The 12,356-nt window shown below is 38.4% G+C and overlaps 1 protein-coding gene across 3 annotated transcripts in view; it reads left to right on the plus strand.

Annotated features, from left to right (window-relative positions):
- COL5A2 (collagen type V alpha 2 chain) overlaps positions 1-12,356 on the plus strand; it is a 173,328-nt gene that overhangs the window by 142,632 nt on the left and 18,340 nt on the right. For all 3 annotated transcript variants that reach the window (XM_026668017.2, XM_087949585.1, XM_087949586.1), the window contains exons 27-44: positions 677-775; positions 859-912; positions 1,021-1,074; positions 1,783-1,836; positions 2,077-2,130; positions 3,696-3,740; positions 4,668-4,766; positions 6,060-6,167; positions 6,294-6,347; positions 7,029-7,082; positions 7,193-7,246; positions 7,832-7,885; positions 8,098-8,205; positions 8,297-8,350; positions 8,539-8,592; positions 10,054-10,215; positions 10,993-11,100; positions 11,656-11,763. In XM_026668017.2, coding sequence (XP_026523802.2) covers positions 677-775; positions 859-912; positions 1,021-1,074; positions 1,783-1,836; positions 2,077-2,130; positions 3,696-3,740; positions 4,668-4,766; positions 6,060-6,167; positions 6,294-6,347; positions 7,029-7,082; positions 7,193-7,246; positions 7,832-7,885; positions 8,098-8,205; positions 8,297-8,350; positions 8,539-8,592; positions 10,054-10,215; positions 10,993-11,100; positions 11,656-11,763 — 1,377 coding nt within the window. The remainder of the gene's footprint in view (positions 1-676; positions 776-858; positions 913-1,020; positions 1,075-1,782; positions 1,837-2,076; positions 2,131-3,695; positions 3,741-4,667; positions 4,767-6,059; positions 6,168-6,293; positions 6,348-7,028; positions 7,083-7,192; positions 7,247-7,831; positions 7,886-8,097; positions 8,206-8,296; positions 8,351-8,538; positions 8,593-10,053; positions 10,216-10,992; positions 11,101-11,655; positions 11,764-12,356) is intronic.

Genomic DNA, 12,356 nt, shown 5'->3' on the forward strand with positions numbered 1-12,356 from the left:
TTTTTGCCTTCCTGGGCCCCAGGGAAGCTTCCTGGAAGCAAAAATTCCACCCCCAGGAGGCTCCCCTGAGGCCCAGGAGGTCCCAAAATGGAGTGCGGGTGGGGGTGCTGTATACCTCCCCTATGCTCCATTTTTCCTTCCTGGGCCTCAGGGAAGCCTTCTGGGAGCAAAAATGCTCCCCAGAAGGCTTCCCTGAGGCCAAGAAGGCCCCAAAAATGGGGGAGATTTGCTGCCAAAAAAGCAATGTTCACCCAGTCACATGACCACACCCACCTAGCCCACTGAACCGGTTGTTACAAAATTTGAATCCCACCCCTGGCTGTCGGGTTACATAAATGACATGGTATGTAGAGTTGGAATTATTCAAAGGGCTCTTCCTCACCTTATCTTTATTTTTCCCAAAATGGAGGGAATGGAGCTGTGTAATTAGTGTTTTATTCATATAACCTGTAATCAAAATTAATAGCATTTGTGGTTATTATATCCCGGGCTAACAAACATTTGAAATGCTAAAACAAACTAACCATTTTGTGATACATACTTCCACCTTCCCAATTTAATTTTCCAAAAGATCCCACATTGATTTGTTTGCATCCTGCATTGATGATTCTGCAACCAGTTTTACACACAAACACAAATACACTCACACAAGATTAAATGTTTGATGTTCCCTTAGGGTGCTCCAGGAGAAGATGGTCGGCCAGGTCCTGCAGGTCCAATTGGAATTAGAGGCCAGCCAGGCATCATGGGTCTTCCTGGACCAAAAGGGAGCAGTGTAAGTATTGTGCTTCAGAGTTTCACCATATTTACGAAATTGTGTAATATTATTAATAATATATTAATAATATATTTAAATAGGGAGATCCTGGAAAACCCGGAGAAGCAGGAAATGCTGGTGTTTCGGGGCAGAGGGTAAGTATAATTTTATTTTTTGTTAGAAAGTTCTAAACCATAGCATTTATAGTGCATGAGTTTATACATATACATGTCACCTTAATCAACTTTATTATACCATTTTAGGGGGCACCTGGCAAAGATGGTGAAGTTGGCCCCGCTGGTCCTGTTGGGCCCCATGTAAGTTCCATCTGAATATTTTTGGTGCAAAAGAATATTATTCAAAATTAATGTTTTTGAATGGCACTGATATTCCAACAGAATAAGAATCCTGTATATTCTGTAGATTCTTATAAATGCATGATCATTTCTTTGGTAAATTCATTTTTAAAGGCATGATGTGGTAGAGAACTATTGGAGGGTAACACACATTGCTGAAATACAAAGACAGAATATTTGCTATTCAGTTCTTTTGTCAAACAAATCTTTACTTCATCCATATCAATTGCCACATATGTTATAGCATACAGATTTTAAAAATGTTAAAAGGGAACATCCCCGCCCTTTCACTGAAATATTGAAACCTAGGGCGTTGATCCTGGCAACCCAGATGTTTTATTTTATTTGTTCTATGAACTGCTGATGCATAAAAAAATGGATTTAGAGAAAAGGAAAACCATTCCTAATCACTTGTCACAACAACCAAATATCATATAAATTCAAAGGGGAATCTGTCTGAATAAATAAAGCAGTAAGCCAAATTAACTGTTTAACTATGTGAATATTAGCAGCTTGTTTTATCAGCCAAATGGCAGTAAGTTTGGGGGACCAATAACAAAAGAACAATATCTTCCTATGATTGCATCAAGATATTGAAACATGTATGTATGATTAAGCTGTCATGGTAGTACCATGTGAAATCATTTTAAAAACATTTGTTTTTTGTAGGGACCAGCAGGAGAAAGAGGAGAACAAGGTCCTCCAGGTCCCACAGGTTTTCAGGTGAGTCTTTTTGAAATCAGTGTAATCAATGTAAGCCATCCAAGGGCTTTTGGGTTGTTGTTATTATTATGAGTAAAACAAATATAATAAAATAACTGCCAAAGTAATGACCACCATGTTTTGGGATTACTTATGAATTATTCTTTGTGCTCAAATTAAAATACCACTGAAGCAGTATTTTCAACATATAATCCAAGATAAGCTGACCATGTGATTTGTTTTTGGTTTATTTCCGTGCAGGGTTTACCAGGTACCCCAGGCCCTCCAGGAGAAGGGGGAAAACCAGGTGATCAGGTACCTGTTTAATAATGGTTTTGTGTGGTTGATTAATTTTGAATACTTTTAACTAATTCGTTTCTTTTTTTTTAGCACTGTTAACTTTTTTTTATAGTGCAAGCCATGCAGAGTCACCGTATCAGTAACATAGGGAGCATAGCAATGAAATGAAATAAATAAATAAACATTTCTACAGCTGTTTTTCCCCACAGAAGTTATGCTTTTGAGAGAATATATATTGTCATGGGCAAGGGGGGTGGGAATGTCAAATGTGTACAACATGTATTAAACTTGTCCAGGTTGATGGGGAAAAGCAGAAAATGTAATTAAAAACTGGAAATGTCAAATGTTTTGTCCTCACAATTACAGAAATTCCTTCCTTCCTTCCTTCCTTCCTTCCTTCCTTCCTTCCTTCCTTCCTTCCTTCCTTCCTTCCTTCCTTCCTTCCTTCCTTCCTTCCTTCCTTCCTTCCTTCTTCCCTCTCTCCCTCCCTCCCTCCCTCCCTCCCTTCCAGAAAAATGTTAAGTAGAAGACATTTTTGTTGGTCTTTAAATAAATCACTTCCTCTTTCCTTGATACCAAGACACTCCAGTTGCTGAATTCATCTGGCTGTAGGAATAAAGGGAGAAGATATTTCAGCAACCAAGAGCAACCCAGAGTCACAACATAGTAATCACCCCGATGAGCTTGCTTCCTGTACAGCTGTTCCTAGATACAGCTGGGGTGCAAGTAGGGAGCGTTTTTGTGGTCCAGCTTCTTGCACACGAATGTTTTAGATCAGTCCCTCTTCTCTGGAAAGGATGGCTGGGACCTTGTGAGCCTCTGAATATCTAGGACATCTGGAAATGTCCTCGATAGGAACAGGAAATGTCTCAAGTCATCTCAGGAACTCTCCTCTAATTCTTTGAGAGCATGGAAGAACATTAGATAGATACTGTTCAAGGAATACCCTGCCTCCTAACCTCCCTCACATTCCTTGCTGAGCTTTTTTTTTTTTTTTTAAGATTTAAGTCTTTAAAAAGATTAGCACATTTTCCAGAGAGAAGCTCCTATTGCCCTGGGAATTTTTATTAATGGGGACAAACATAGCATCAGTAATTATATATGGCAGTACATGGATCCCCTCTTTCATAATTTGTTGTATAATACCAATAGGTCTGTCTGTCTGTCTGTCTGTCTGTCTGTCTGTCTGTCTGTCTATCTATCTATCTATCTATCTATCTATCTATCTATCTATCTATCTATCTATCTATCATCAGAATACTTTTGAGATATTATGCTTAATGTTGCTTCTGTTGCTGATTTTTTGTTGTAATTCTGGAAGATCTGTGACTATACCTTTCTTTCTCTACCCATTGCAATTCCTCATCCTAACTAAAGGGTAATTGTTGGGAAGTTGCCAATGTATTTGGTCTTATACAGTATTTATGAAGAGGAATATAGTGAGAAGAACACACAACTTACTATCTTTGGCACTATTACTATGTTTTTAAAATCACCAATAACTACTCCCTAATTCTCTCTCTTCCTCTCTCTGTATGCAGCTAGCAATAATATCTCTCTCTTTTTAATAATTGTTTTAGGGTGTTCCTGGTGATCCTGGAGCGCCAGGCCCCTTAGGTCCAAGGGTAAGTTCGATTTCTTAATAATGACTTTTCAGAGAAAATTTTCAGAGTATTTTTTAAATTAATTTTGGAAGGAAAACAATCATGCATATTATACTAGTGAGTTGCAGAAATCCCTAAAGGGCAAGTTGTATGCATTACAGTTTCAATTCATTATAATATACACATTCTCCCCAGTGCTCTGATAGTCAAAAACAAACAAACAAAACAAAACAAAACAAACAAACAAACAGGTCCCTGTGCAATGTTAGATTGTGCAGGCTTTGAGTCCATTTATCTGAAATATTTTGAATCTTTGATTTTTCATTTCAGTGGGACTCTATCACAGATTCTAGAACCCTCTGTATTAGCAGTTTGTTTCTATTTATTAATTGGTATACTTCACTTATATTGCTTCTTCTATTTAAGTGCTGTGTACATCACATTGCATATGTAATTTGTGGATGCTTGCCATTCAGGTACTAGCTTGATGCAGACCCACTTAGCTCTAGAGAGGAAAGTTCATCAGAAGACACCCCAGCAATTTTTATAACCATGTGATGTGTTACAGTTTAATGAGTTCTAACACCTCCACAACTTATAGCAATTATGGGAAACTGTTAGGTTTATATGAGACTTGAGATTGTTGTACAAAATCCGCAGAGATGGCATCTCCAGGCAACCTGCTGCTGCTCCCCAGTATTTTGATCCATGACTTGGCTGGCCATTTTGGCTGAGTTCAAGTTGAAATTCAAACAATGTAAAGGCCCTCGGATCACTTTCTCTTCAAGTGGAAGGGCAGTTTTTAATATTCTGTTAAAAATGTTGCCAATGTCAGCAGGTTTATCCTTTTCTTTGTAAAATTCATTGCTAGCATATATGGAATGAGTTATTACTTCTTTGATGGAATTACATTTACAATTGCTAAACTATTTGAAATGCTATTTCCAGGGAGAACGTGGCCATCCAGGTGAAAGAGGAAACCCAGGATCATCTGGTCTTCAGGGGGAAAAGGGTATGGCTGGAGGTCAAGGTCCTGATGGTCCAAAGGTAAGCAGTGCCCATATATACTATAAGTGGGTATGCATTCTGCATGCACCATTTGTCTCCATATAGAGAGAGTGGATGATGCAGAAGAATGCTTATAGCAGTGTTCATTAACATAGAGATATGGACAGTTTTAAAATGAGCTTTACTCCTGACAACTGCATCCATGAAGGTTTTTTTTTCCTTTGGGGGGCAATGTTACAAGTCACAGACTAGTCAACAAATCTGGAATTTCCAATTGGATGCTCACACAAGGTACAAATCAGTAGTTACAATAAATCATTTTTGTACAGCTTAAGGTTCTTGTGGATCTCATTAACTTTATTTTAAGATGGTTGGCAAGTTCATTTTAATGTTATATAGAGAGTAGAAAATAGTACTAGTAATATGTGTAGGCCAAATGAATTCACTAATCAAGCTGGGATTATGCCAAGACTGGTTTTACTCCTTTTCTGTCTTAAAAGGCTTACAGAGCAAAAAAGATCCAACTACATGAAGGCCATGCAGTTATGCTACTTAGAGATTAAGCTCTGCTAGTTCTGGAGGAACTGTTTTAGTTTAATCATACCATGAAGATTGCATTTCAAAAAAGAGATAAGTCCAATTGTTAGAAGGCAGAGAGGCATGGACTTTAAATTAAAAATACAAGAGAGGAATAAAACAAAACTAGGCGCTTTTATTTATTTACTAATATGGAGAACATAACATTTGTCAAAATAGAGTTTCTCTAAAGATTATATCAATGAGATTATATAAGTGATGGCATTTTGATGCACTGTATTACAATCATTTTCCTATGGATTTATTTCATATTACATTTTTCCCAATTTTATTTTGATAATATAAGAGCTGAAATGAAGGGAGAGAACTCAATTTATACATACCTTGACAAACAAATCAGATTTGTGATCCTCAATTATAAGAAAGTACAACATTTTGGTTTTAGGAGACAGATCTAATTGAGATTCTGAAATAGCTCTGCTGAACGACCACATTCAGACAACAAAACATTGGTCAAGCCACAGTTTATAGAACACCATTGCATTGCTATTTATGGCTGCATTTTGATGCTCACAAGTCGAAGAAATCTGAGCTATTTTTCAATTTAGAAGAAATGTTGATTCGTTATGGTGCATCCCAACAGGACATTTATGTGTTCTGGAGATGGGGAAATGCACCCACCAAGGCAAGGAGGGTCTGTCCAATAGATAGATAGAGAGATAGGCAGGACTACAAATTGGTTCCCTTCCATAAAATTACCTCCTGCCTTTTAACTTCCTTTTCCTTTTGTTTCAGGGAAATCCAGGCCCTTCAGGAGCATCAGGAGATCAGGGCCCTCCTGGTCTTCAGGGAATGCCTGGAGAGAGAGGCCTAGCTGGAACACCTGGCCCCAAGGGTGATCGGGTAAGCTTTTTAGAAATGTCCATGACTTCTCTTTTCTGTAGGAGGATTTCCCCCCTCTTTTCTACAACCTTACATCTTTATATAATTATTTGGAAATGACTTGAGTTTTCCTTATGCTTTTTTCAGGGCAGCGTAGGAGAAAAAGGAGGCGAAGGCACAGCTGGCAATGATGGGGCCAGAGTAAGTGGAAAGTCCTCTTTTTCTGCTAATAATGCTGGGTCTTAATGAGAAATTATAACTAATAGTGTTGCAATAGTGGCAAATATTGGTAGCTCGGGTGTAGGATGAGGGTAGAGGTTTGTTCTCCAAGCTTGTGGGTTGGTTTCTGAACGTTTAATTACCAGGCTAGGTAACATCTTTAGTGGAGTTTAGGGGATGTCAGTGTCAGTGTTCTGTTTATAAGGGCTTCATGTGTGGGTATGTCAAGTGAAGGTCTTGTGATGGGTCAGCTGTGAATCATCAGTGAATCTTGTGATGGGTCTTGTGATAAGGAGATAGCATCAGGTCAGGTTCAAACCCAGGTAACAAAACGTTCAGAAACCAACCCCAAAACTCAGAAAATTAACCTTCCCCCTCAACTAATAGTGTATTGCAGCATATTTTTGATACCACGTGTTAGTAAACCAGAACTGATTTGTCGGAGGAGCTCACATGCTATAAGTGTTTGAAGGCACCAAATTCCATTCCAAATAAAGTGTTCTTCTGATTTATTAGGGTTCTTATCTCTTACTCTAGCCTAGCCTCATAAATATCAGTGAACCAGCATGGCTTTCTTTTCTGAAGAAAGTTAAAAAAAAAACCAAGAGCTTGTACAAACAATGAAAGATTGCTTGTCTTACTGGAATTATGATTTTCTCCTAGGGACTCCCAGGTTCATTAGGCCCAAATGGCCCCGCAGGTCCGGCTGGTGAAAAGGTAAAACAGTTAGTAGAACTATCAACTATGCAGTGGGTTTATGATGATGTTATAGTACAACTCTTCAGGACTATGTATGATAATATGTCATAACCTTTTTTCAATTTAAGGGTGAACCTGGTCCTCGAGGTTTAGTTGGCCCTGCAGGCTCTCGTGGAAATCCTGTAAGTAAAGAATCACACTGTCTGTGTTTTCATAAGTTGGATGTTGGTATTGTAGTTATGTACAATGACAATTTTTTTCACTGCTTTTTCTATTTACCACTCATTCATTCTCTCTTTCCCTCCTCTCTTTCCATAAAACTGCTAATTGAAAAGAATAATGGCTGCCTATCAATTTATAAAAAATATATCATTTTGAATGTAACTGTATAATATTTTTAAAATATTGGATAGTTTGCATCAATTAAATTAAAGCATCATAATTCTACATACCATATATTCTTAGGAAGAGTCAGATTTCCTGTACTAGCATTTATAGAATTCCAGTTAGATGGTGGTGATGATGATTGAAACATTTTAAATATATTAATGAGATCATCTATATATGTATATGGTTGTTTGTTTATTGATACCATTAATTGCTTCTGCAAAACATATTCTGTAGATGTATCTAGCATATAACCAGCTTATTTTTTACCAGAATAAATCATGAACTGTTGAAGTTACATCATAAAAAATAGCAAAAAGTGTATGTTTTAACCTTTCCTTTGGAACCCACTTTCCGTCTTTCTTTCTTTTTCCTGCTAGGGTTCCCGTGGTGAAAATGGCCCAACTGGTCCAGTTGGATTTGCTGGCCCTCAGGTGTGCAGCTTCTTTGAACATTTTTTTTTTTTTTTTGAACTTGTGATTTCAGAGAAGGAGAACTATGTTGCAAGGTTCTTAAACATGAGGCATATGCTGGACCTTTTTTTTTTAAAGGAAAAAAACATTTGTATTAGTTAAAAATAACATTCATAACATAGGCTTGGAATAGATGAAAGAACCGGATTGGTCATTTCTTTGAATGTTTCTAGGGCCCTGATGGTCAACCTGGTGTGAAAGGTGAACCTGGGGAGCCTGGGCAGAAAGGAGATGCTGGATCCCCAGGACCTCAAGGTCTTTCAGGTTCTCATGGTCCACCAGTAAGTAAACATCTCATTGAAATAAAACTCTCCTTCCCATCATTTGCTGTGGCAGCTGAATATTAATCTTCTTTTTCTTATTTCCACTCAGGGCCCTCCTGGGGTTCATGGACTCAAAGGAGGCCGTGGTACAAAAGGACCCCCTGTAAGTTGATTGAGCAAAGTTCCTATGAGTAAAGTTCTAGCTTTTATTTTGATTGGGATATCTCTGACTTTCTTAGCACCCTTGTATATTTCAGACATGATGTTTAAGTCTTTATACAATAAAGAATGCTTGTCAACACAGTACATATAAATGTTTGCTAGGTCCCATGTATATTTATTTATTTCTAGGGTGCTACAGGTTTTCCTGGATCTGCTGGAAGAGTTGGACCCCCAGGACTTACAGTACGTTAGATGTTTAATTAGATATATTACAGTAAGGATTTTATTTAAAACAAGTATTGTAAAATAATGCAAACATAGCGAAGATCAAATGATTTTTTAAAATATCATTTGTGTCCCATTTTGTGTTAAAATAGGCAGAGGCAGAAAATTGATCCTCAAGGTATTGCTGAACTACAACTCCCATTCATCAATGCCAAAAAAATGGAGGGGGGAGGTTCAGGATCTCAGGTTTCCAGCCCTTGAGATAATATGTCAATGTGTTATAGCAGATTATGAATTATATGGAGAAGATTTCTCCACTATTACTCTGCTGGTGCTCTTAGGCCAAGTCAGTGGTTCTCAACCTAGGGTCTGCGGGCCTCTGGGGGGGGGGACGACTGCAGTGTCATCACAGGAGGTCCATGAAGGCTTGAAGAAATGTTATGATTTAAATCTTGAGTTAAGTCTTGGGGATCCATGGACATGGTCCGTGGCCAGAAAAGGTATTTAAAGGGGGTCCATGGTGAAAAGATTGAGAACTACTGGGCCAAGTTATTGTCCCTCACTCAGTGCAGGATTGTCATAAGACTGAAAGGGTAGAAACATGGGCATCTACAGATGGTGGGTAGATACCTGCAGGTTGATGAACATGGTGTCACAACTGGACTGGAGTTTCATTTGCAGCACTGTGACCAACAACTTGCTGATTTTTTTAACTCTCTTTGCATATGCTCTTAGGGGAAAGATGATACCAGTATTAATATCAATAAAGATGTTACACACTCTAGTTTATGGATAGAGATAATGTTGCACAATATATTTCTTATGAGATAGATATTGCTAAAGTGCTATTTCATTTGGAAGGAAATTCTATTTTGAATGCATGAAGCACTATATGTAGAGGTTGGATGAATTCTGTCACCTGGCTCAAGACTGTACAAAAAGATTATTGGAACTCTAAAACTTTAAGGACTTTCTTGCATTTAAAGAAAAAAAAAATAAGTGTCCTATGTGTATTGATATATTGAGTAGTAAGCAAGTGAGTCTTTATTGTGGTCTTTGACCTGCTTGAGAATATTTCAGCAAAGGGATAAGAAACAGTAATATTAAAATCCAATTTTTTTAAAAAAGATTAAAATTATTTACAGTATGTGAATATTGAGGTCATACACAGGATTGTATTTAATAATTAGGGAGTATTTGACAATAATTGAATGGCAATTGATTACATTTCTAATGCATGTAATATAAGTAACATAATTATTTCTTAGAAAAGCACGATGAAAAAACCTAGAAATATATAGTACATTTTTCTGAGGCTTAGATCAGGTCTGGAAGTGAGCAGCGTAAGAATGAAAAACTACTGATCAAATAGGAAGCATCCTAGCTATGTTCTAGAGCAGTAGTATGCTGTAAAATGCAATAGAGAAAAGAAATTGTATCACTGACCTGTCTGTTTTTAACAGAAGCTTCTTTTTTCAGGGAGCTCCTGGTCCAGTTGGGCCTCTTGGTGAACCAGGCAAAGAAGGTCCTCCAGGTGTTCGTGGAGATCCTGGTTCTCATGGTCGAGTAGGAGATAGAGGCCCAGCAGGACCATCTGGCAGCCCTGGAGACAAAGGAGACTCAGGAGAAGATGGACAACATGTAAGTAGAGGGTGAGACTGGGAAGTAGAGAAAAGCTTATGTTTGCAAACGAGATATGGAAACTTTCCATTCTTTTTTTACCTCAAGAATTTAGTTATTCATATACCTTTAGAAGTGAACCAAAATTATCTCATTACCAGGAGCCAAAAAGCCTACAAGAATATATTTTATGGTGATATTTATAATCTGTGATATGGTTGCCTTTTTGTTTCCTAATGCTTCTAATTCTCTTTTGACATAGCAACTCCTGCTCTTTTGTTCTGTGCTTTTTTCTCTTTCATCCATTCTAATTCACATGTTTCCCCAGGCCTTTAAAAAAAAAAATGAAGACTCTGCGTTAAAGCTAAAGAAAATTACGTTCTTTATTGTAACCCACAAGTGCTGGGTGGGTTACTATATCTGACCCAACAAACTCTGGATAGGCCCTGGATGTCAGCAGAGCAGTAGAGCTTATATTTCTTTGCTGCTCTCTAGATGGTTGTCTGAATTTTTGCAGCCGAGATATGGTTGTCCTGATCTTTGGGAAAAAGTAGAGGGAAGCCTTGATTTCAACTCAAAATGCTAAGGGTCATTGAGCCTTTTTCTTCAAAAATTTCCCTCCTAAACCACTTCTTTTAGAGCAAGGAAACAAAAAACTTACATTACAGCTTTCAGCAGCATCAGATGTTCTCATCTTTGCTATTTCTTGATTAGCTCAAATGCTAAACTATGACGTCCTGGTTGAATATAAATGTTAGAGGTTGCTAAGTAAGCCAATTTGTTCCTTGTGTATTCCAGGGTCCTGATGGCCCCCCAGGTCCATCTGGAACTACTGGGCAGAGAGGTATTGTGGGAATGCCCGGCCAGCGTGGAGAAAGGGGCATGCCTGGCCTGCCAGGCTCTGCCGTGAGTATTGCCACAACTGGCATTTTTGACTATGCACTCAACTCTGTTCAACCCCAGGGAAAAGAAGGACTGGGGGTGACATGAGAGCAGTACCCCAGTATTTGAGGGGCTGCCACAAAGAAGACGGGGTGGGTGGGTGGGTCGTCAACTTATTTTTTAAAGCACCAGAAGGCAAGACAAGAAATAATGGATGGAAACTCATCAAAGAGAGAAGCAACCTGGAATTAAGGTGAAACTTCCTAACAGTGAGAACAATTAACCAGTATTACAACTTGCCTTCAGAAGTTGCGGGTGCTCCATCCCTGCAGGCTTTTAATAAGAAGAGACTGGATAGCCAATTGTCTCGAATGGTATAAGGTCTCCACCTTGAGCAGGGAGGTTGGACTAGAAGACTCCCAAAGTCCCTTCCAACTCTTTCTATTCTGTTATTCTGTTTTATGGCTGTAAGAACGTAGCTATGATTGATGCCCATTTAAACTGATGTCTGAATGCTTTGCTATACATAACAATCATCCGTGGGTTTAATCATTGACATGGTCTCTCTTTTCATGCCAGGGAACTCCTGGAAAGCAAGGTCCAACTGGACCAACAGGAGACAAGGGTCCTTCTGGGCCTATTGGTCCTCCAGGTGCTCCTGGACCAGTGGGTGAAGCAGGGCCAGAGGTAAGTGGTTTTTCATAGGCAGTTTTGACATAAGAATAGGTTAACAATGTTATGGATTCAAATAACTGCCCGTGAATAAATGTATACGTTTCTAGAACAGATATTCTTTCAGTGATATTTGTATCACATTGATCCTTAAGAAAGTCAGTCCCAGGTGTGGACAAGGTTTTTTTTTGTCCTACTGAAAGTCTCTCAGTAGAAGTAATGGGGGAGAGGCCTCCCCCGTTAGAGGCCTCAGTGTTGGTGGAACTAAAGGATATAGTAGGGAAGAGCTAAAAGTGGCTGGTATCATTTACTCTCTTTTTTGGCATGTTGTCTCTCCCCATCTTTCTGGCATTCAGTTTTTCTCTCTAATTTTTGACTGAAGGAAAAAATGCATAGAGATGCTACTGAAGGTTTTCAATGTTCTCTTGTATTCAAGCTTCAAAATCCAGTCAAAGGCTACCAGTTGCCCATTCATTACCTAGGCTATAAAATTTAGGAGCTTGAACAAGAGGCCAGTATAATTGTTTTAAAAATGGCAAGTATTGTAAGCCATTCTCTTTTGGTATTATAATCTGGTTGGTTTTAGTAGTTTCAAAAATGCAACTAAA

The sequence above is a fragment of the Notechis scutatus genome, chromosome 1, assembly GCF_049901735.1.
Source record: "Notechis scutatus isolate UNSWTSFEM ecotype Mainland chromosome 1, rNotScu1.2, whole genome shotgun sequence".
NCBI lineage: Eukaryota > Metazoa > Chordata > Lepidosauria > Squamata > Elapidae > Notechis > Notechis scutatus.